This window comes from Dromiciops gliroides, chromosome 3 (assembly GCF_019393635.1).
Source record: "Dromiciops gliroides isolate mDroGli1 chromosome 3, mDroGli1.pri, whole genome shotgun sequence".
Lineage (NCBI taxonomy): Eukaryota > Metazoa > Chordata > Mammalia > Microbiotheria > Microbiotheriidae > Dromiciops > Dromiciops gliroides.
The window spans coordinates 668037611-668057218 of record NC_057863.1 but is presented as its reverse complement, the minus strand read 5'-3'; the positions used below and the strand labels follow the sequence as shown (position 1 = coordinate 668057218).

The window sequence follows — 19608 nt, the reverse complement described above, 5'->3', positions numbered from 1 at the left end:
AGGTTAGGGCTCAAGGAAGGAAAAGCTGGGAACTGCTGAGGTGGGGCCCCGAGGCCACAATTCAGAACAAGGCCACAGCCAGAAAGCCAAGGCCACCCCAGGCTGCTGGACCTTTGGGAGTCTCACCTTGGGAGAACACTCCCAGAAATCAGAGCAGCATGCACAGAGAGGGAAGCAAGATGCCCCAAGTTGGCCTAACTCTCCTTCTCTATTCCCGCCCCCAAGGAAGGACTGGCCTACTGCATTTACAGGGTTTTCTTGTGCAAAGCTCACCAGATCACAGAAGCAACCTGACATCTGACAGTGATCCAATCCTTTCGAATTTCATCAACAGTCAAGTGGTCTGAAATCAAGGGACTGACCCAATGAGCTCCTGCCCACACTCCCTGGTGGTGTGAGCCCACTGACATGGCCAGACTCTAAGGTCAGGTTCTTTCCTACCCCAGGCCTCTTGCCTAAATCTGGGGCGCCAGTGCCCATCTTCCCCCATGTGGCCCCTCCTGGCCTGAGGGAGAACAGCGCCTCTGCTGTCTCTAGCTAGTGGAGGACTCTTCCTGGGTCACTCAGCAAGTGACAGAGAGGACACAAGGGGATGCCTCCAGGACACTGGGGGCTACAGAGGGCAGGACTAGGGCACTGAATCACACGGCCTTGATGCTGACATGGATTTGAGAGTCAAGAACTTTTACGTTACAAGGTCTTGGGACGGCCAGGGGGAAGATTAAAAACAAGGGTTTGGGGACAGCTAGGTGGCACAGTAGATAAAGCACCAGTCCTGGATTCAGGAGCACCTGAGTTCAAATCTGGCTTCAGACACTTGATACTAACTAGCTGTGTGACCCTGGGCAAATCATTTAATCCTCATTGCCCTGAAAAAACCAAACTAAAAACAAGGAGCCTCTCCTGTTTTCTCTGCTAACCCTCCAGAGAAGGAAGGAAAGGCCCTGGGATGGAGGGCCTGTGAGTTTGGCCACAGTCCTTCAAGGACTGCCGTGTCACTCCCTTTTCTTCAGGCTAAATGACATGCCCAGCTGCTGGCATCGTCCCTCCCAGGGCACAGTTCATGCCAGGACCTGAGGGAGCTCTCACTGTCCCTCCCAGCTCCATGACTGGGGCCTCCAGCTCTATGGGGAAGCTGCTCTGGCCCTCCACTGGCTGCCCATTCTGGGCCTGGCTTACAATGGACCCTAGATACACAGTGGGCCCCGCACCCTTCATTTCAGTAGGACCTCTCTAGCTCTCCACCCTCAGGGCTTCTATTTACCTTGCACTTTACCATTTGTAGAATATTTCCTCACAACAGCTCTGTGAGGTAGACAGGGCAAGTGTTACTACCATTTCAGGAGGACACTGAGGGTCGAAATGGCCACACAAACTAACGTCCCCAGCTGGGACCTGAGCCCAAACCCAGTACTTTCCAGTGCACAAAAACCATTGTCCCCCAACTTGATTTTGAGACTGGCAAGAATATCTCTCCTTCCTCCTTTGTGGCCACAGTAAATTCGATTACTCAGCCTTCCATGTCTTACCAGTGTTTTAATAAAGAAATGTAATTATTTATGGAAAGAAAAGTCCTCACTTAAATAGAAAAGCGGGACCTGCCAGGGCCCAGCTGAGCCTCCCCAGGGCCTCTTCCTTAGTCCAAGCTGTTTCTTTCCCATCAGACCAGTTCAGCTCCGGTACTTTGCATTCCCTGTTTTGGCTTGTAGCCCTCTACACAAATGTAATTCTACCAATTACAAGATTCAATTATCGGCAGCCACCTCCTCCCAGAAGAGTTTCTAAGATGCCCCATGGAGCCACACCACCTCCAGTGGGCCTGCACTCAAGCCCATTTACTCAGGGTGATGTCCCAGCCAATTCAATACTGCTCTAAGCGAAGGTGAATCAGACAATGTGGCTACACCAAAGACAAAGCATTTTTCCTAGCCCCTTCCAGTGCCTACTGAGGTGCCTGGCCCTTAATAAATGTCTGCTAGGTGCATGAATCACATTGCTATTTTCTCTCCACTTGGAACTGATTGAGGTTTCAACAGGGATTGAATTGTGGCTGAAGGTTTTGCCACAGTCATTAAGTGACATGGATTTTCCTCACTATGAATGCTCTGATGATGAGTAAGGAGAACAATCTGACTGTAGGCTTTCCACATTCATTACATATATAGGGTTTCTCTTCAGTGTGTGTTCTCTGGTGTCGAATAAGTGCTGAGGAGAAACTAAAGGCCTTCCACATTCATTACATTCATAGGGTTTTTCTCCGGTGTGAATTATATGATGTTGAATAAGGTATGAACGGTTACTAAATGACTTCCCACATCATTACATCTATATGGTTTCTCCCAGTGTGAGGTCCTCTGATGTAGAGTCAGGGATGAGCCCTGGCTGAAGGCATTCCCACATTCACTACATTATAGGGTTTTTCTCCAGTATGAATTTTCTGATGTTCAATAAGGGATGAGCCATGACTGAAAGTTGTCCCCACATTCAACACATTTATAAGGTTTCTCTCCAGTATGAATTAAATGATGTTGAATAAGGTGTGAACGATACTGAAGGCCTTCCCACATCATTACATTTATAAGGTTTCTCTCCAGTATGAATTCCTTTGATGCTGAATAAGGTGGGAAATCTGAGTGAAAGCCTTTCCACATTCATTGCATTTATAGGGTTTCTCTCCTGTATGAATTCTCTGATGTTCAATAAGGGATGAACTTTGACTGAAGGTTGTGCCACACCTTTACATTTATAGGGTTTCTCTCCTGTATGAATTCTTTGGTGTTGAGTAAGGTGTGAAATCTGGGTAAAGGCTTTCCCACATTCACCACATTTGTAGGGTTTCTCTTCTGTATGAATTCGCTGGTGTCTAATTAGTGCTGAAGAGAAACGAAAGGACTTCTCACATTCAGTACATTCATAGGGTTTCTCTCCAGTGTGAATTCTCTGATGTTCTATTAGAGATGAGCGATTCCTAAAGGACTTCCCACATTCATTGCATTATAGGGCTTCTCCCCAGTATGGGTCCTTTGATGCTGAGTAAGGTGTGAAAGTCTGATGAAGGCTTTCCCACATTCATTACATTTATAGGGTTTCTCTCCAGTGTGTGTTTTCCAATGTGAAATCAGATAGGAGCCCTGGCTGAAGGCTTTTCCACACTCATTACATTTATAGGGCTTCTCTCCGGTGTGGAATTCTCTGGTGTAGGGTAAGGTGTATGCTCTGGCTGAAGGCCTTCCCACATTCTTTACATGCATAGGGCTTCTCCCCAGTATGAACCCTCTGTGAAGAATGAAGGCTGAGCAGTAGCTTGAAGGCTTTCCCACATTCGTTACACTTCCAAGGCTTGTTCTCTTCGCACATTCCCTCTGGTCTGACTGAGTTTGGATTCTGTTTTAAACTTTTCCATGTGGATCAGGCTTCAGGGACCTCAGCTCCATAGGCTCTTTGACTCTTGGAACCCAGACTGACTTTGTCCTTATGAGGTTCTTGCTCTCATTGTGTTTGTGGCCACTGTCCTCAGCTGTGGTGTCAGGGGGCTTACATGGGTCTCTTGTTCTCTCTTTTCACTCCTGGCTTCTCCTCCTTTGGAGTCCAAGAAGACGTCCCTTGGAAGTCTTTCCATTATTGCTGTCTGAGAAGCTCCTTCTTCAGCAATGCCTTGCTTTCCAGCTTACTCTTTGGTTGCCCAGTCTGAAAGAAACCAAAAAAGCCATCTCTAGAAACGGCCAATTGAACATCATCGCCTTGCAGGAGAAGCCTGTTTTTCTAAAATTATTGCCACTACTGTACTTTATAAATTAATTGATTGCTATTTATAGATTAATGGCTAGTAAACCAGTTTCGGTAGTAAGCATTTATTATTAATTAATACCATACGTCAGTAAATTATCGATTGCATGTTTCCCTAACTTCTCATGGGCTCAGGCCTTCATATCTACATTGTCCTAAGAGGAAGAGTGCCCTTTTGATAGAGGCAGGTCATAATACATTGATCAAAGCTAATTGGTTACCACCATTTAATTCCATTGGTTGACATGACTTGAGGGTGGTCTAAATTAAAAGGAAATCTAAGAGTATACCAAAGTCCAGTACTTAAGTGTGGTTTGATCCCTTCAGTTCACTGAGCTAGACATTTCTTTGTTCCTTTGGGTTTGTCCAAGGCAACCATATGCTGAAGTTCCTTAAGAACTGGACTTTGGGGGGGAGGGGGCAGGAGAAGGGACCTGAAAACTGATCTCTTTCCCCCCCCCCCAAAGAAATCCATTATTAATAAGTATTTTCTCCAGCTCCATGAAGAAAGTCATCCCTATGCAGAGGCCTCCCAGGTCCTTCTGTGTGGCCTCAGTCCTCTCCCAAGCTTCCCAACCTCATCATCAAGTGTGGGGTGGCTAGAGACATTTCTTGCTGAGGCTCATTCTCTGCCTCCCCAGCCCCTTTCACACTCCCCTCTTCCTCTGACTTTCCCTCAGCTCCCTCCTCTCTAGACTACCTCCCTGCAGGTTTCTTCCTGAGTCTGTCAGGTCTTTGCATCATGCAGATTGGCCCGGGCTCTCCCCTACTGCACCCAGCTGTCCACAGGCCTCTGCCCTGACTGTGCCCCATAAAGTCTCTGCTGAGCCTGCAGGGCCGCCCCTCCCAGGACCCTCTTCCTAGGCTGGCCACTGAGCAGCTCGACAACCCGCCTGGCACTGCCCCTCCTGCTGAGAGGCAGCTGCTCTGCCAAGGTCACCCCTCCTTGGAAGCCCTGCCTTGTCGCTGCCCTACTCCACGGGTGACTGGTGCCCAGGGGAGCTCTTAGGCCTCCAGGAGTCACCCAGCCCGGGTGGGCCTCTGAGCAGGGGTGGGGAAGGGTGCCAGGAACAAAGGGGGGGGAGCTCGGGCCATGCCCCCCATCCCCACCCCCAGGCTGCCCCTGTGCTTGGCTCCTAAAGGCAGTGCCTGGCAGGCCCATACCCTCTGCTGGGTCACTGCCAGCCCCCCCCACCCCCCAGGGCCCAGGGCCCTTCCCTGCAGAACGGCAGGACGGGGTCCCTGGCCCAAAGATGCTCAGCAGTGGGTCACGGGCCCCAGAGAAAGCAGGGATCAAGCTGGGCCCCCTTCGCACCCCCACAGCTTAGAGGTGCCTAGGGATGACGCCGCCTGAGACTGGCATTCAAGGCCCTCCCCCGCCCGCCAGTCCTAGCCAGGATCCAGCCTCTCCCCCTCCTCTGCTCAGACGCCTCCCACGTCTCCCCAGAAGAGGGCCTTGAAGGCCAACGCTACAAGCATTTATCATGTGCCTACTGTATACGGGTCTGCATTCAGGAGCACTGGGCTCCAATCAGGTCTCAGGCCTCCTCCTTGGGCTTGGGCCCACTGCCTCGCCTCTCCCTGTGCCTCAGTTTCCCCACTAAGAACCTCCCCAAGTGGAGGCCTACGCCTCCACTTCAAAAGACGGAGGCTCCGCCTGCCCGCCCCCACCGTTACCATGGAAAACGCGAGCTTCGGCAACTGGCCCTCAGGTAAAGAGAGTCAGGGCCCGCCTCCTCCCTCTTCACTACAGGCCAGACCCCCGACCCCTCACCTCTCCCCGCCCAGTTTTTTGCCCAAGCGGCCGCCCCCAAACCCAACCCCCACCTCCACCACCTCCCCACCTGGACGAGGGGAGCGCGGAGCCAGACAAAGGCAGGACACGCAAGAGGCGGATTGCGCCTGCGTACACGGGAGGCGGCAGACAGTGGCAGACTACAGTTCCCACCAGCCCCCGGGCCTACGCCTACGCCTAGCAGCCTTTGGGCAGTCTTTTACTCACCCGCGGGTGCGCGTGCGCACTTGGGAACCGCGGAGGCCGCCACTTGTCGGGACTCAATTTCCCAGCGGCCCCTAGCGGCAGGGGCTCGACCTCCCGCAGGCTCCGCAGGAATCGAGGCTGGGTCCGGGCTGAGGCTTGAGAAGCGATTCCAGTTCGACCTGGACCTACCTGCCGTCTCTCTCGGATCGGAAGCAACGGACCCGCAGCGCTCCAGGCTCGACGCGGACCCCTTTGACCTTGGGCGAAGCCCTGCCTACAGTGCCCTGGGCCTCAGCGGCTGCAGTGCAACTAAAGCCGTCTACGGAGGTGCTGTGGAATTGTATGCTGTTGTTTTTGATGCGCAGGCGTTGTTCCGGTGCATTGTGGGAATCGTAGTCCTAGACCCACGGAGGGTGACCTTGCGCAGACGCAGTTTGGTGCAGGTCCGAGCGCGTCCTCGGCTTTGTCTGGCTCCGCGCACGCTGGTGGGGGGGTGGGGGGGTGGTGAGTGTGGCTCCACAGCGGCCCCTGCTGGGCGGGGAAGGGGGTGGGTCATGGGCTGCAGAGCTGCAAAGCGATTAGAGATCCTTCGGGTGTAATAACAGCTGAGATTATTTGGAGCCTTTACCAGTATTGTTCATTTTTACCCAGGAGCCCAAGAGCGGGGTTGCTATGGTCTCCATTTTACAGGGAGCAGAGGCGATGTGACTCGCCCAGGATCCTACAGATAGGAAGTCTCTGAGGCTACATTTGAACTCAGGTCTTCCTGACGCCTCGCCGGAGGCATATCTACAGCACCATCAGCTGCCCCTTGCGCTCAAGCGTAGAGATCCTGGAGTCGTGATGGCATAGACTAGAACTGAGGGCTTTCAGAGATCCTACAGTCATAAGATCTAGCATGAGCTCTAGAACCGGGGGTGCTTGAAATCCTTGAGACCCCTTGGCAGCACAAGCCTCTAGAGCGGAAGGAGAGTCCGCTGAGGTTGGGCAAAGAGGGTGTTTCAGGCCTCGTGAACAGTCTGAGCCAAAACTCAGAGGTGATAAATTGGGAAAGATGGGTGGCATCTGAGTTAGGGAGACCTTGAATGCCAAGTAAAGGAGTTTGCTGCTAAGGATGGGTGAATCAGTGCCCAGATTTGGTTTTGTACAACATTGCTCTAAATCAAAGGGAGCGGCATGTGTTTCTGAACTGCTGCAGAGCCCGGTGCTGGAGGCTGGTAAGGGCTCGGGTGAGGGCTCATCCATCCCCTGCCACGCCTCGCGTGGTGTCTGCCCTACGTTGAGTGGAGACCTTAAGGACAGTGTTTCCCTTCTCACCCTGTCTTCATCAACTTCCTTTGTGCAGAAGCGCTGATCTGTTGGCGCTTGTTTGGCTAAGAACCCTTCTGATCTCACTCTCCTCATCTTTCTGGTGTGAGCTTAGTGCTCTGGTCATTTCTACAGGGGCCCCAATGTGGTGGGAAATGCTTCTCTCAATGAATTTCTGCTCAGTTTCCCCGGGCAGTTCTGGTCAAAAAGGGAACCCCCTCCCTCAGAGATGACTTCATGTTCTGGTGACTCAAGTGCAGGGGGCAGGGGGAGGAGAAGAGACAAGGAAGAAGAGGTGGAGCCTGAGGGATGTGCGCCCCCTCCTCCCTCTCCCCCCTCCGCATAATGTGTGGGCACAGGCACGGCAGTGGGGCAGGACAGACTTGGATTTCCTCTCTGCTCTCCCACTTAGCACTCTCAGGATTCAGTCTGGCTCAGAAGGGAACTCGGCACAGGAGGGATGGCTTCAGGATTGCTGACCAACTGGTCCAAGGTGAGTCTGGGTTTCCTCTTGGCTTCTGGGCGCCCTGGCTCTTTCTCAGGGGGCAGTTGTGTTGACTTCTCTGTAGCCAGAGCTTCCCTGTCATTCCCAAGTTTACTCCCTGTCTCCCCTTCTGCCCCTGCCCCTCTCACCTCCTGCCTGCTGCCTAAGCCACAGGATTTGGTCTGGCCAGTCTCCGCAGCCATTACCCTGAGGGAGCTCAGCTTTCCCATGGGGATGGAGTGGGGTTGGGCTGTGGAGCTGGGTCACTAATTTGGGGGGGATGGCCCCACTCCCCAGGCAGAGTAGCTGTCTGCTGGCACCGTGGGCCCCTCCAAGAAGGTCCTCCCTATGAGGGGGAAGGTTGGGCTGCGGAGCAAGGTTACTAGCCTTGGACCCCCAGGCCCGGTGATTCTATCACCCCCCCCTTCCCCGCTCCCTGCAGGCGCTGATTCCTCTCTCTGTGTGAGGTTAGGGTCAAGGCACTTCCTCATAGCCACCACCCCCCCTGAATATAGGAAGAAGAGGTAGCCTAGAAGTGTCATGGCCATTTCACAGTGGAGGAAGCCGAGCTGGGAGGTGACCCCAGAGTCCAGCTGTGTGGGCAGTCCTCCTCACCTCCCCTGAGCCCATGAGTAACTCTGCAGTCTGGCCCCCAGTGGTCAGCACCACCCTCCCCTGCCTGTTACTTTGTATCTCTTGTATTTGCTTCTCTGTGGCCCTCTTCCCACCCCCCACCCCCAGAAGAGAAGCTCAGGGAAGGCAGGGACTGATCCAGGAGGTCACTTGACCTCTCTCTGTTCACTTGATCTGTTTGTTTGTTTGTTTTAACGGGGCAATGGGGGTTAAGTGACTTGCCCAGGGTCACACAGCTAGTAAGTGCCAAGTGTCTGAGGCCAGATTTGAACTCAGGTACTCCTGACTCCAGGGCCGGTGCTCCATCCACTGCACCACCTAGCCGCCCCTGTTCACTTGATCTGGTCTGTGATGATCCCTGAGTGTGCAGTTTGTCACCTCTGACACTCCCGCTGCTAGGAAGAATGAGGCCTTAGAGAAGGATTGGATCAAGGAGCCAAGAGATGGACCCTGCTTGGGAGGGAGGAAGATGCTGGAGGGGATCAGGCCCTGGGGGAGTGTGGGGGGGGGTGGGGGGGGACTTTAGAGGTCAGTGAGGTAGGTAGCCACCTCCTCCATCATTAGGAGATGTTGCAAGGAGCTTGGCATATATTATCTCATTGGGAAGTGGATCCTTTTATGATCTTCACTTTACAGTTGAGGAAACTGAAGTAGGCAGAGGTGAAATGACTCGCCCAGGGCCACCCATGTGTCTGAAGCTGGATTTGAACTCAGTTCTTCCTGATTTCAGGCCCACTGCTCCCCCCAAAAGAGGTCCAGGGTCATATAGAAAGTAATTGTCATGGTGGCATCGAACCCAAGGCTTCCAACTGTGCAGCCAAGACTTGGCAATCTGAACTTTCAGTCTTCGGGAAACATTTGTCAAAGGCCTCACTCCAGGAGTGGGCCTCAGAGTGGGCACGGGCAAGACCCCTGGGGCCCTCCAGAAGGGAGGGCCTGGTAGGAACTAAGGGCACAGAGCAAAAGGTACACGGCTTGGGAAGGTTCGAGGGAGAGAGGGAGCCCCAGAAGAGTCAGGACCCTCGCACCCAAGGCCCTGGCTCTCCCCTTTGCTCTCCCAATTCACACCAGCTGGGCCAGCTGTGGCCCCTGATGCACATGGTCCAAGCTGCCTGGCTCCTCTCCTGTTTGCACAATCCTTCCTGCCCCTGGGGCCCTCTGTGTTTTAGGAGTCCGTGACCTTCAGGGACGTAGCTGTGAACTTCACCCCTGAGGAGTGGGGGCGGCTGGGCCCCACCCAGAGGCAGCTGTACTGGGACGTGATGCTGGAGACCTACCAGAACCTGGTCTCCCTGGGTAAGGCAGAGCCACGAATCATCTTGATAGCAATGCCCTGCTGCATTGATTGCTAAGACCTCTGATACTACAGGATACTGGGGGATAGAGCTCAGAGGCCAGGGAACCCAGGCTTTGGAGAAGAAAACATGGCTGCCTTCTGCCATCGCCCAGGAGTTTCCTTGTTCCTCCATTATCCCTGTTGGCTAGGAGTGCTCACCCAGCCCCAAAGTGTCCCTACCAGGGCCAGGGGTGTTCCCACCTTGACCAGAGGTGTTCCCACCAGGAACGCGATGTTCCCACCTTGACCAGAGTTGTTCCCACCAGGGCCGGGGCTGGTTCTGCCTTGACTAGAGGTGTTCCCACTAGGGCTGTGGTGTTTCTCGCCCTGGCTGTGGGGTGTTCCCACTCTGGCTAGGGGTGTTCCTACATTGTCAGGGGTGAACAACAACTCCATGAACTAGTGATTAGACCAGGGACTGTGCAGGGCCCCAGGAGGAAGCTTTTCCTGATGGGAGGGGGCCTCTCGGGAAGGCAGTGGCTGTTTCCTCCTGGGGGGGGGGGGGGTTGGGGGAGGGGTGCTGCCCATTGTCCAGGGCCAGGCCTGAACTCAGGGAGGATTCAGCTTCCCAGCACAAGAGGCCATGGCCTGCCTTTCTCTCCCCAAGCAGGGATTCCAGTTCCTGACTATGATGCTCTCTGCCATTTGGAACAAGTGGACAGGCTATGGGTTGTGGAGGGAGCAGGTGAGTGAGGGCCACCACAGCAGGGTCCCTGGGAGGAGCCGGGGGGCCAGGGATATTTGAGGTCCATCCCCTCCAGCTCTGGCTGAGGATCCACCACCCCAGAGCTTTGGAGAGGTGTCTGGGGGAGCCTGGAGTCCCATCCACTCACTCTGAGCCTCCATTTCCTCCTCCTTCCCTCCTTCCCTCCCCTCTTCTCGCTGCTCCTCCCCTCCTGTCCTCATATTCCCCCCTCCTCCTCTTTCCCCTCCTCTCCTCCCCACTCTTCCTCTTCCCTCTTCTGTCCTTCCCCCCCACCCTCCCCTCTTCCTGTATTCTCATCCTGGTGCTCCCTGCTCTTCTCTATGGTCCCATTCCTCAGGGCTTGAGCCCTCCTGTTAGGCTGATAATGCTCCATGCTTGACCTCTGACCTCTGGCCTCCATCCCCTGCCCCCATTCCCACCCCCTGGCCAGTTCCTCTTGGACCTTTCACTTTCCCCTGCAGCTCATTGCTTACAGAACCTCCCCCTACCCTGGACCAAACCAAGTCCTCTCCAAGCCACCCTTCTCCTTCAGCCTGTGTCCCATGTCCCAACCTCTGCCCGTTTGTCCTTGGCAAGGTCTCCTAGAAACAGCCTGTTTCTCCCCAGTCCTGACCATCACCCCAGCCAGACCCTCCTAACTGCAGGCCTGGTATTTGCTGTAGTCTTTTAGATCTAGGCTCCCCTCCTGCTTACCCAGGGTCCGCTGCCAGGTGCACCATCCGAAAGCCAGGCTTTCCTCATGAGGAGCTGCCCTGTGCAGAAACATGGCCCTGTGACTGCTGCTGGGGATACAAAGGTGAAAACTCGGGGCCTTACCCATGTGTGCCTGGGCTAAAACACTGTCCACAATAAACATACCAGGTAGTGTGTGTGAGGGGTGAAGGAAGAGAGTCAGGGAGGTGTCCTGAGGGAGCTGGGGCCGGGCCTTCCAAGGGGAGATAGCTCAGGACCCCATACGGGTCTCCTCACCCTTCCACTGCCTGGTTGCACCCTCTCCACCCTGTAAACCCTATGACCTTTCTTCTTGCTCCTCTGCCCCGCCTCCTGATCCCAGCCTGGGCCATCTAACTTCCCCGTCCCATCCCTCCCTTTCCGGCCTGCCCTTTAAGCCAAGTTTCCAATTGGCAGTTTTCCTTCCATGATACAACAATCAGTACCTTTGAGGGTTTCATCCATTTCTTTCAGATGGGAAGACTAGTCCAGAGGCTTTAAGACCAAAGCAAGACACTGCCCAAAAAGCCTTCTTTCAGCGAGCAAGGATGGAGAAACCCTCAGGGGACACCAGGTTGAGAGAAGCCTGGGCCTGCATGGGCAGATCTGAGAGCAATCAGGAGAGGCAGGACAGACAGATGATGGAAGGGATCCTCTCCAAGAACACACCCACGAAGGATGGAGACAGTATGAACACCATACTCCCTGCCAGGGAAAGTCTTTCTGAGTGGGATGCTCATGGGAAAAGCTTCCCTCAAAGCGACATGGGGAAAGCCTTCACATATTACTCGGGTCTTCTTGGCTCACAAAACAGGATGGTCTTTGAACAGAAACTTTATCCGTGGAATAATGAATTTGAGAAACCTTTGGGAGACCACATAAGCCATATTCCACATGTGAAAACCTATGCTGAAGAGAAAGTTCATTCATGTAGTGTATGTGGGAAAGTTTTCCATCAGAACTCACATTTGGTTCAACACCAAAGAGTTCACACTAGAGCAAAACCGAGAGAAAACAGAAAATCTCTAAGTCACCACTCAGCCTGTGTTCAGTACCATATGAGTCCTGGAGAGAAACCCTATGAATGCAGTGAATGTGGAAAGACTTTTGGCCGGAGCATATACCTTACTGAACACCAGAGAATACACACAGGAGAAAAACCCTATGAATGCAATCAGTGTGGCAAGGCCTTCAGCCAGAGTGCACCCCTTGCCAAACATCAGAGGATTCACACTGGAGAAAAACCCTATGAGTGTGAAGAATGTGGGAGAGGGTTCAGTTGTCGTTCCACCCTTGTTCAACACCAGAGAATTCACACTGGAGAGAAACCTTATCCGTGTGATGAATGTGGGAAAGCCTTCAGCCAAAGGACACACCTTATTCAGCATAGAAGAATCCACACAGGAGAAAAGCCCTATGAGTGTATTGAATGTGGAAAAGCATTCACTGAAAGCTCAGCCCTTATTCAACACCAGAGAATTCACACTGGTGAGAAACCCTATGAGTGCAGTGAATGTGGGAAGGCCTTCAGACGGAGGACTCACTTCACTCAACACCAGAGAATTCACACTGGAGAGAAAATCTATGAGTGTAAGGAATGTGGAAAAGCCTTCAACCAGATTGCACAGCTCACTCGACACCAGAGAATTCACACTGGTGAGAAACCTTATGAATGCAGTGACTGTGGGAAAGCCTTTAGCCAGAGTTCATCCCTTACCAAACATCAAAGAATTCATACAGGAGAAAAACCCTATGAATGTCATGAATGTGGGAAAGCATTCAGTGACTCCTCAGTCCTTATTGTGCATCAGAGAATCCACACTGGAGAGAAACCCTACAAATGTCATGAATGTGGGAAGGCCTTCACTCAGAGCATATACCTGAATAAACATCAGATAATTCACTCTGGAGAGAAACCCTATGAATGCAGTGATTGTGGGAAAACTTTCAGCCAGAGCAAATACCTTTCTCAACATCAGAGAATTCACACTGGAGAAAAACCGTATGAATGCAATGCGTGTGGTAAAACCTTTAGTTACTGCTCAGCCCTCAGTCGACACCAGAGAATTCATGTTGGAAATAAACCCTATGGGTGTAATGAGTGTGGGAAAGGCTTCCAGGGATTGTCAGCCTTCCTCAGACATCGAGGACTTCACACTGTTGCCCAGCTCTGAGGTGGTGGAGGTGGTGAAAAGTCACTGTGTCACACATGGGAACACTAGGGTGAGCTCTGCATCTGTTGACCCTGTCCAGTATCTAGGACCCCAGGCAGAGAGAGTATTCCTAAATATGCATTGATGCAGTGATCCAGGAAAGGGATTAATGGAGGGCTGCTGTCTGTCACACCTATGTCCCTACCCTCAGACCGTCCTGACTAGTACTCTCTGGGAGGCCATGTTCCCGTAATGCCGTCATTGCACCCCCTGTGGAGTACCTAGGGTGTTACCCTCACCAGGGACCTTCTCCGAGAAGCTGGGTTGAGAGATTCCTGCCAAAGGCTGAGCTGAGACACATGGGACACAGGGGTAGGACCCCTTTCATCATTTTCTTTCCCCTGTATAAAAAATATCTGACCTGGGAAGAGATGCAGAGAAAGAGAGAGATGCTGGGGACTCTTCCCTGACTTAGCTTTTCTCATATGATTGGACAGGTTGCCTTGGATTGGGAGCCCGGAGATGTGGGCTACAGCCCCTGCTCTGCCAGGAACTTGTTGTACGGGACTCCAGACTCCACAGCTGCTGTACTCCCAGCCAGCCCCTCTCTGCCATCCTGTGAGTTCAATGCTTGGGCCACAGCCTCCTCTTCCTCTTCAATCCCTTCTGCTGCTTTAGGGTTCACATAGGTAGCTGTTCCTCAGACATCTTAGGGAGCAAGGAGTGCTTCTGGGATTACAGTCGCCATTTTACAGATGAAGAAACTGAGGCCCTGGGACGTGACTGTGGAAGCCCCTGGAAAATGGCACCACATTTTGATCCTTGGGTGCCTGAATGTACCTGAGAGCCCCTCAGTTGGGGGGACTCTCTCCAGGGCTACAGATGTGATGTGTCCATGCTTGCTTGCATCTCCTGTGCAGTCCTCCAGGGGGGCCTTCAGGAGACCACTCAGTCAGTTCTCTCTCACTTTCTTTCATTGTAAGAACAACCATTATTTCTGTCAAGGTCAGGGAGTGTTCTGGCCTCTTCTCCCTGAACAAGGCCAGCTCCATCTTCCCCTCCAGGCTACAGGGCTAACCCCGAGGGGCCGAGGGCAGCACTTTCTAATGCCATTACCACAAACCCTCATTCTGGCCCTGGTTAGCCACCAGTGACTGGTACCCAAACTTCATTGAACTGGGAAACATCAATTAGCTCTTTCCCTCAAAGATACAGCCAAGGCAGGAGTGTTCCTCCCCAGGACCTTGGGGGCAAACTCTCCAGGACCCCCTCAGTCTTTGGGGAGAGTGTTCCCAGCAAGTGCCCATCCAAATGTGGCATCTGTGCCAGGTGAGTTGGCTGCAGATCCTGTCCTTTCCCCACCCCTGCCAAGGCTGAGATTGAAGGCTTGTATTCACAGGCCACATGTCAGCCTTGGCTGGGGAGGACTACTTCCCCACATACACACACAGACTCAGCATTGCCTCTCTTCTCTCCCCAGAATGCCAAGAGGCAGGAGGAATTCAGGCCAAATGAGGGAACCCACCAAGAAGGGACTGGGCTGGTTGGCTTGCTGAGGCCTTTGGAATTGTCCAGCCGGGGCCTGACTCTTCAGCCAGTCAGGGAGCCCCCATCCCCACCCCCAGATGACCTAACCCACACGGCCCATCTGCATGTGCTCCAAGCTTCTCCACTGCACATGTTCTCAGAGTTCTCCCCCAAACCTCCCAGAGGCTCCCTAGCCAGTACCTTGCTCTCTGCTGGGCGCCCCCATTGGGAGGCCAAAGTGCTTTGGGAAGGGAAATAGGTGAGTTGGGGTCTTTCATAAAGGCCTCTCTGCTTCTGGCCACCACCCTCCCCACCAAGGGAGAGGCCGGCATGAGACCCAGGGCTAAAGGGGGCAGAGGGGCTTCCCAGGGCACTGAGCACCTGTGAGAGTCCGGCTCATACCACCACCATACTTTGCTCACAGCTATGCGGAGGTGGTAGGCTGGAGGATTCCTGTCCCCACCTTATAGGTTAGGGGTGCCCGAGGCTTAGAGACATTCTGCTACTTGCCTGAAGCTACATCACCAGGAAGCACCCAAAGGCCTCGGGTTCCTGTACTTTGAAGGCACAGGCTAGAGCTATCATTTATTATACCCAGCCAGGCAGTAGGCCAAAGCTAGTCGATGCCTCCGAGGCAGAAGTCACTGTTGTTTGGGCTGACTTTGCTTCTCTGAACCTCCTCTGACTTCTCCAGCTGGACGCTCCTCTCGATTTTGGCCTATACCTTGCACCAGAAAGCAGCTGAACCTAGCCAGATCCTCCGCTCTTCGGGGGCTGCCCCTGTGGCCTAGGCAGGGGAAGGCCCAGCGTTTCAGGGGCAGAAGAGGCCTGTGGCTCTTCCAGCCTAGCCCCAAGAAAGGATTCCTTCTCCAGCACACCCACCAAGCAGCTCCCACAGACCCCCAGGGAGGAAGGCTTCCTGACAGCCCTTCAGTTTCTCCCTTCCTGCTCCTGTCCTCCAGGCCAAACATTCCCAACTCCTTCTGTCAGTCCTTAGGCGAGGGGGTCGTGACCCTTCCCCATCCTGGCTCCCCATCTCTGCCCGTTCTCACGCTCATCCATGTCCTTGCTGAGCTGGCTCGCCAAGACTGTGCTGACTTCTCCAGATGTGTCTGGTGAGGAGAGAGCTCGGTGGGGCAGGTGGGTCCCAAGGCCGACTCCCCTTCACCTTGCAGCTCACTAAAGCCCCTGGCCTTTTGGAAAAGAACTTGTCTACCCCCACCCCAGCTCCTCGGTCTGGATACTTTGCAGGTCCAGGGGACTCTGCCAGCCCCCAGGGACAGCCTCACATTCATCCCACACACCCTGCTTCTTGTCCTAACATCTTAGGATTCTGTCCCACGTGAGAACTCTGGGGCTGGGCCTCCTCCAACAGCCCCAGCTGCTTTCTTGAGTGACCTAACAGCCCAGGACAGACCCTATGACTTCCTGCCTCTGAGAGCCAGTAGCCCGATTGCCTCCAAGATCAAATAGAGACTCCCCAGGCATTCAGAGCACCCCCCCCCCTCCACCATCCAGCTCCATTGGCCAGGCCCAGACTGCTTTCCTACCTCACAGTGTCTTCCCTTGGACTTCCCCCAAGCTGCCCAGGCTCCCGACCTTTCAGAATACTGGGCAGCAGGCTTTTGGCCTTGAGCGAGGCCTCAGTTTCCACTAAGTGCTCTTCAAAGTCCCTCAGAGTCTGTGAGCCTGTGATTGCCCGAGACTCCTGAGTTTCCTTAACCCTCTGTTTTCCCCCTCTGTAACAAGGGGAAAAAGAATGCACTCCCTAATGGATATTCTAAAGAGCACTGAATAGGAGGGTGTGGCTGTGCTGGGGGTGGGGCCTCAATGGCTGCAGATCACACAGCAGCAATAACCTAAGCCTCCTTTAAACCTTTAGTTTAAAGTTTAGTGCAGCAGCAGGAAGACCCTAACCCTCTCAGTGCTAATTCTCTAACTTTCTCATTCATGCTAGGGTTGGACCACAATCTTCCCTGTGACCCCTCTGGGCTTGTTTCCTCATCTGTCCAATGGAGAGAACAGTTGTGAGGATCAAGTTGGACATGGGACACAGAACCCAAAGTGCTAGAGAAGTAGAGGCAGAGGAACTGGGGGGGGGGGTGGGGGCCTGAGTTCAAATCCTGCCTCAGACCCTTCACCCCTGCCTGCTTCAACTTTCCCAGCTGCAAAACAGGGATAACAGCACCTAGTTCTCCCAGTGTTCTGAGGATTAAGTGACATTTATCAAAAGCAACTTATGCAGTGACCAGCACATAGTGGGTACTCACCTATGTGTAGTGACCGGCACATAGTGGGTGCTCACCTATGCATAGTGACCGGCACATAGTGGGTGCTCACCTATGTGTAGTGACTGGCACATAGTGGGTGCTCACATATTCCATTTTGGAAAAAGTCCCAATCCCATTTCAGACACCAAGTTCTATACCTGGGCAAATCCTGTTTCCCACATGGGAGCTTCAGTTCCTCAATTGTAAGATGAAGAATGGGACCAGGCAGCCTCTGCCGCCTCTTCCTCCTTCCCCTCCAGGATCCCAGACTTCCTCCTTCCCACAGGAAGTCTCTCCCCCTCCCTCCCAGGAAATGTCTTTGTGTAGGTTTTGTATTGAGTGTGCCCTGTATGGCAGGGGCCATATTGTAGTTTGTCACCTCACAGTACCTGGGACTGTTGGGTGCTTAATGGATGCCTACTAGGTGCCTGGCACTAGGTTAATCATTACAGACACAAAGAAAAACAAAAACAGCCCCTTGCCTTCAAGAAGCTTACAATCTAATAGTGAAATGACTGAAGTACAGTCTCTCTGTCTCGTATTCTGATTTTATGGAAATACTGTTCTATCTGTATATGTACAGGCACATACACACAGAGTAGATGAGAGGTAGTCTGGAAGGGGAAGCATTAGCAGCTCAAAAGACTGGGAAGCACCAAAAAAAAAAAAAAAGAAAGAAAAAAGGGGCAGCTAGATGGCGCAGTGGATAAAGCACCGGCCCTGGATTCAGGAGTGCCTGAGTTCAAATCCGGCCTCAGACACTTAACACTTACTAGCTGTGTGACCCTGTGCAAGTCACTTAACCCCAATTGCCTCACCCCCCCCCCAAAAAAAAAAAAGAGACTGGGAAAGACCTTTTGCAGAGGGTAGGATTTAAATTGAGTCTGAAAAAATGAAAAAAAAAAAAGAGTCTGAAAGAAGCAAAGAGGCCAAGAAGGGAAAGTGGCTAAATGGAATGACTAAAGAAGAGCAGTTCTTCACTTGAACCCCTTCCCTCTTTTCCCTCTGTCCATGGCCCAGTCGCCCAATTTATCTTCCTCTTACTGATGAAAGGGTACCTACTGCCCTCCACCTAAGGATCAACTCATAGTCTCTTTGGGTCCCCAGACCCAAACTGCCCACGAGGGGGTCAGCCTCCTCTAGTAGAATGTGAACTCCTTTGGTACATCTGATATTCCAGAGCTGAGGACAGAGCCAGGAACATATTTCCCTCCTCTTTTTCTTCCTCCCCCTTTTCTCCCTTTCTTCTTTCCTTCCTTCCTCCCATATTTCTTCCCTTCCCTCTCTCCCTCCCTCCTTCCTTCCCTCCCTCCCTGCTTTATTCCTTCCTTTCCTCAATTCTTCCCAATCAGTGGCCCTGCTGCCAGCTCACTCCTTAGTGCAAACTCTTTCCTAGCCTACTTGCCAGCTACTTAATCATTTTAAGTGATCCCTTACAAAATCAAACCCTTGTGGTCACATCAGCTTGTTTTATTTTTTTTTTAAGTGAGGCAATTGGGGTTAAATGACTTTCCCAGGGTCACACAGCTAGTAAGTGTTAAGTGTCTGAGGCCGGATTTGAACTCAGGTACTCCTGACTCCAGGGCCGGTGCTCCATCCACTGCACCACCTAGCTGCCCCTATATCAGCTTGTTTTACAGGGCCTTGGAGATACAAACCCAAGCTATGGTGGTATCTAATCAGTAAATGCACATTTACCCAGAACACAACAAGGCTTTTAAACAAAGACATCATCATATGCTTTCCTCTCTTGCCTCCTTGGCATTGGAGATTTCACTTTATCACTGTTGCAATTACTCTCTAGTGTGAAGCTTCTGTTGTTGGATGAAGTCTGAACCATACTTGAAGGCACTCTGATACATTTATAGGGCTTCTCTCCAGTGAGCAATATGAGTTCTGTGAGAAGGCTTTCCCACATTCACAGGAGGTTTCTCCAGTGTGAATTCTCTGGTATTGAATAAAGGCTGATTGAAGACTAAATGCATTACCACAACTCCCACACGTGTGGGGTCTTTCTCCATTATGGACTTTTTGATGCTGGGCTAAGTGTGCACACTCGCTGAAAGATTTGCCACATTGATCATATTCAAAGGCATTCTCTCCAGAGTGAATTCTGTTGTTCTGAGTCAGGTATAAGGGCTCAGTGAAGGCCTTCCCACATTCATGACATTGAGAGGGTCTCTCCCCTGTGTGAATCCTCTGGTGCTGAAGAAGACCAGAATGGCAACCAAAGGCTTTCCCACATTCATGACACTCATAGGGTTTCCCTCTGACATGGCTCCTCTGAAGTCTTGTAAGGCGAGCATTCTGGCTGAGGCTTTCCCACAGGAATGGCATTCATGGAATCTTTCTGCAGTGGGGCTCCTTTGGTGTTTGACAAGGGAGGAATTCTGTATTGTTATGCCAAATTTAACCATCTAGATACAAGTGAGATGGTTAATGAGTATCTAAAAATCACCTGGATTTGATGGAGCTGCTGAATTATCCAAGTGGATTCTATGAGACCCTGGATTAATAGGAGAAAAATGCCTTTTGACAAAGACTTCAAACCGAAGCCTGACAGTTTTTATTTACTTTCCTCAAGAGAAGAAACAAACTTAAATGCCACATTCACTATTTTCTTTTCCAAGAAAGTAAATAGATCTTATCATTCTCCTAATCTACTATCCAGACCTCCTGGTCTTTGATAAAAACCCTTCCGGTTTCCACATAA

General features: G+C 52.3%; 1 protein-coding gene across 1 annotated transcript; it reads left to right on the top strand.

The window, feature by feature from the left end:
- Nucleotides 1-6602: 6602 nt before the first annotated feature.
- On the top strand, nt 6603-17572 carry LOC122749587 (zinc finger protein 883-like). Its single transcript, XM_043996022.1, has 4 exons — nt 6603-7568; nt 9362-9488; nt 10136-10213; nt 11420-17572. Exons 1-4 carry the CDS (start codon nt 7536-7538, stop codon nt 13117-13119), a joined length of 1938 nt encoding a protein of 645 aa, XP_043851957.1. The 5' UTR covers nt 6603-7535; the 3' UTR covers nt 13120-17572.
- The last annotated feature ends 2036 nt before the right edge of the window (nt 17573-19608 follow it).

Bases quoted from the DNA above. Each gene is read 5' to 3' on its own strand.
- LOC122749587 (XM_043996022.1), top strand. From the start codon at position 7,536: ATGGCTTCAGGATTGCTGACCAACTGGTCCAAG. The intron at 7,569-9,361 runs GTGAGTCTGGGT...TCTGTGTTTTAG, and splicing joins TGCTGACCAACTGGTCCAAG to GAGTCCGTGACCTTCAGGGA. The intron at 9,489-10,135 runs GTAAGGCAGAGC...TCTCTCCCCAAG, and splicing joins CCAGAACCTGGTCTCCCTGG to CAGGGATTCCAGTTCCTGAC.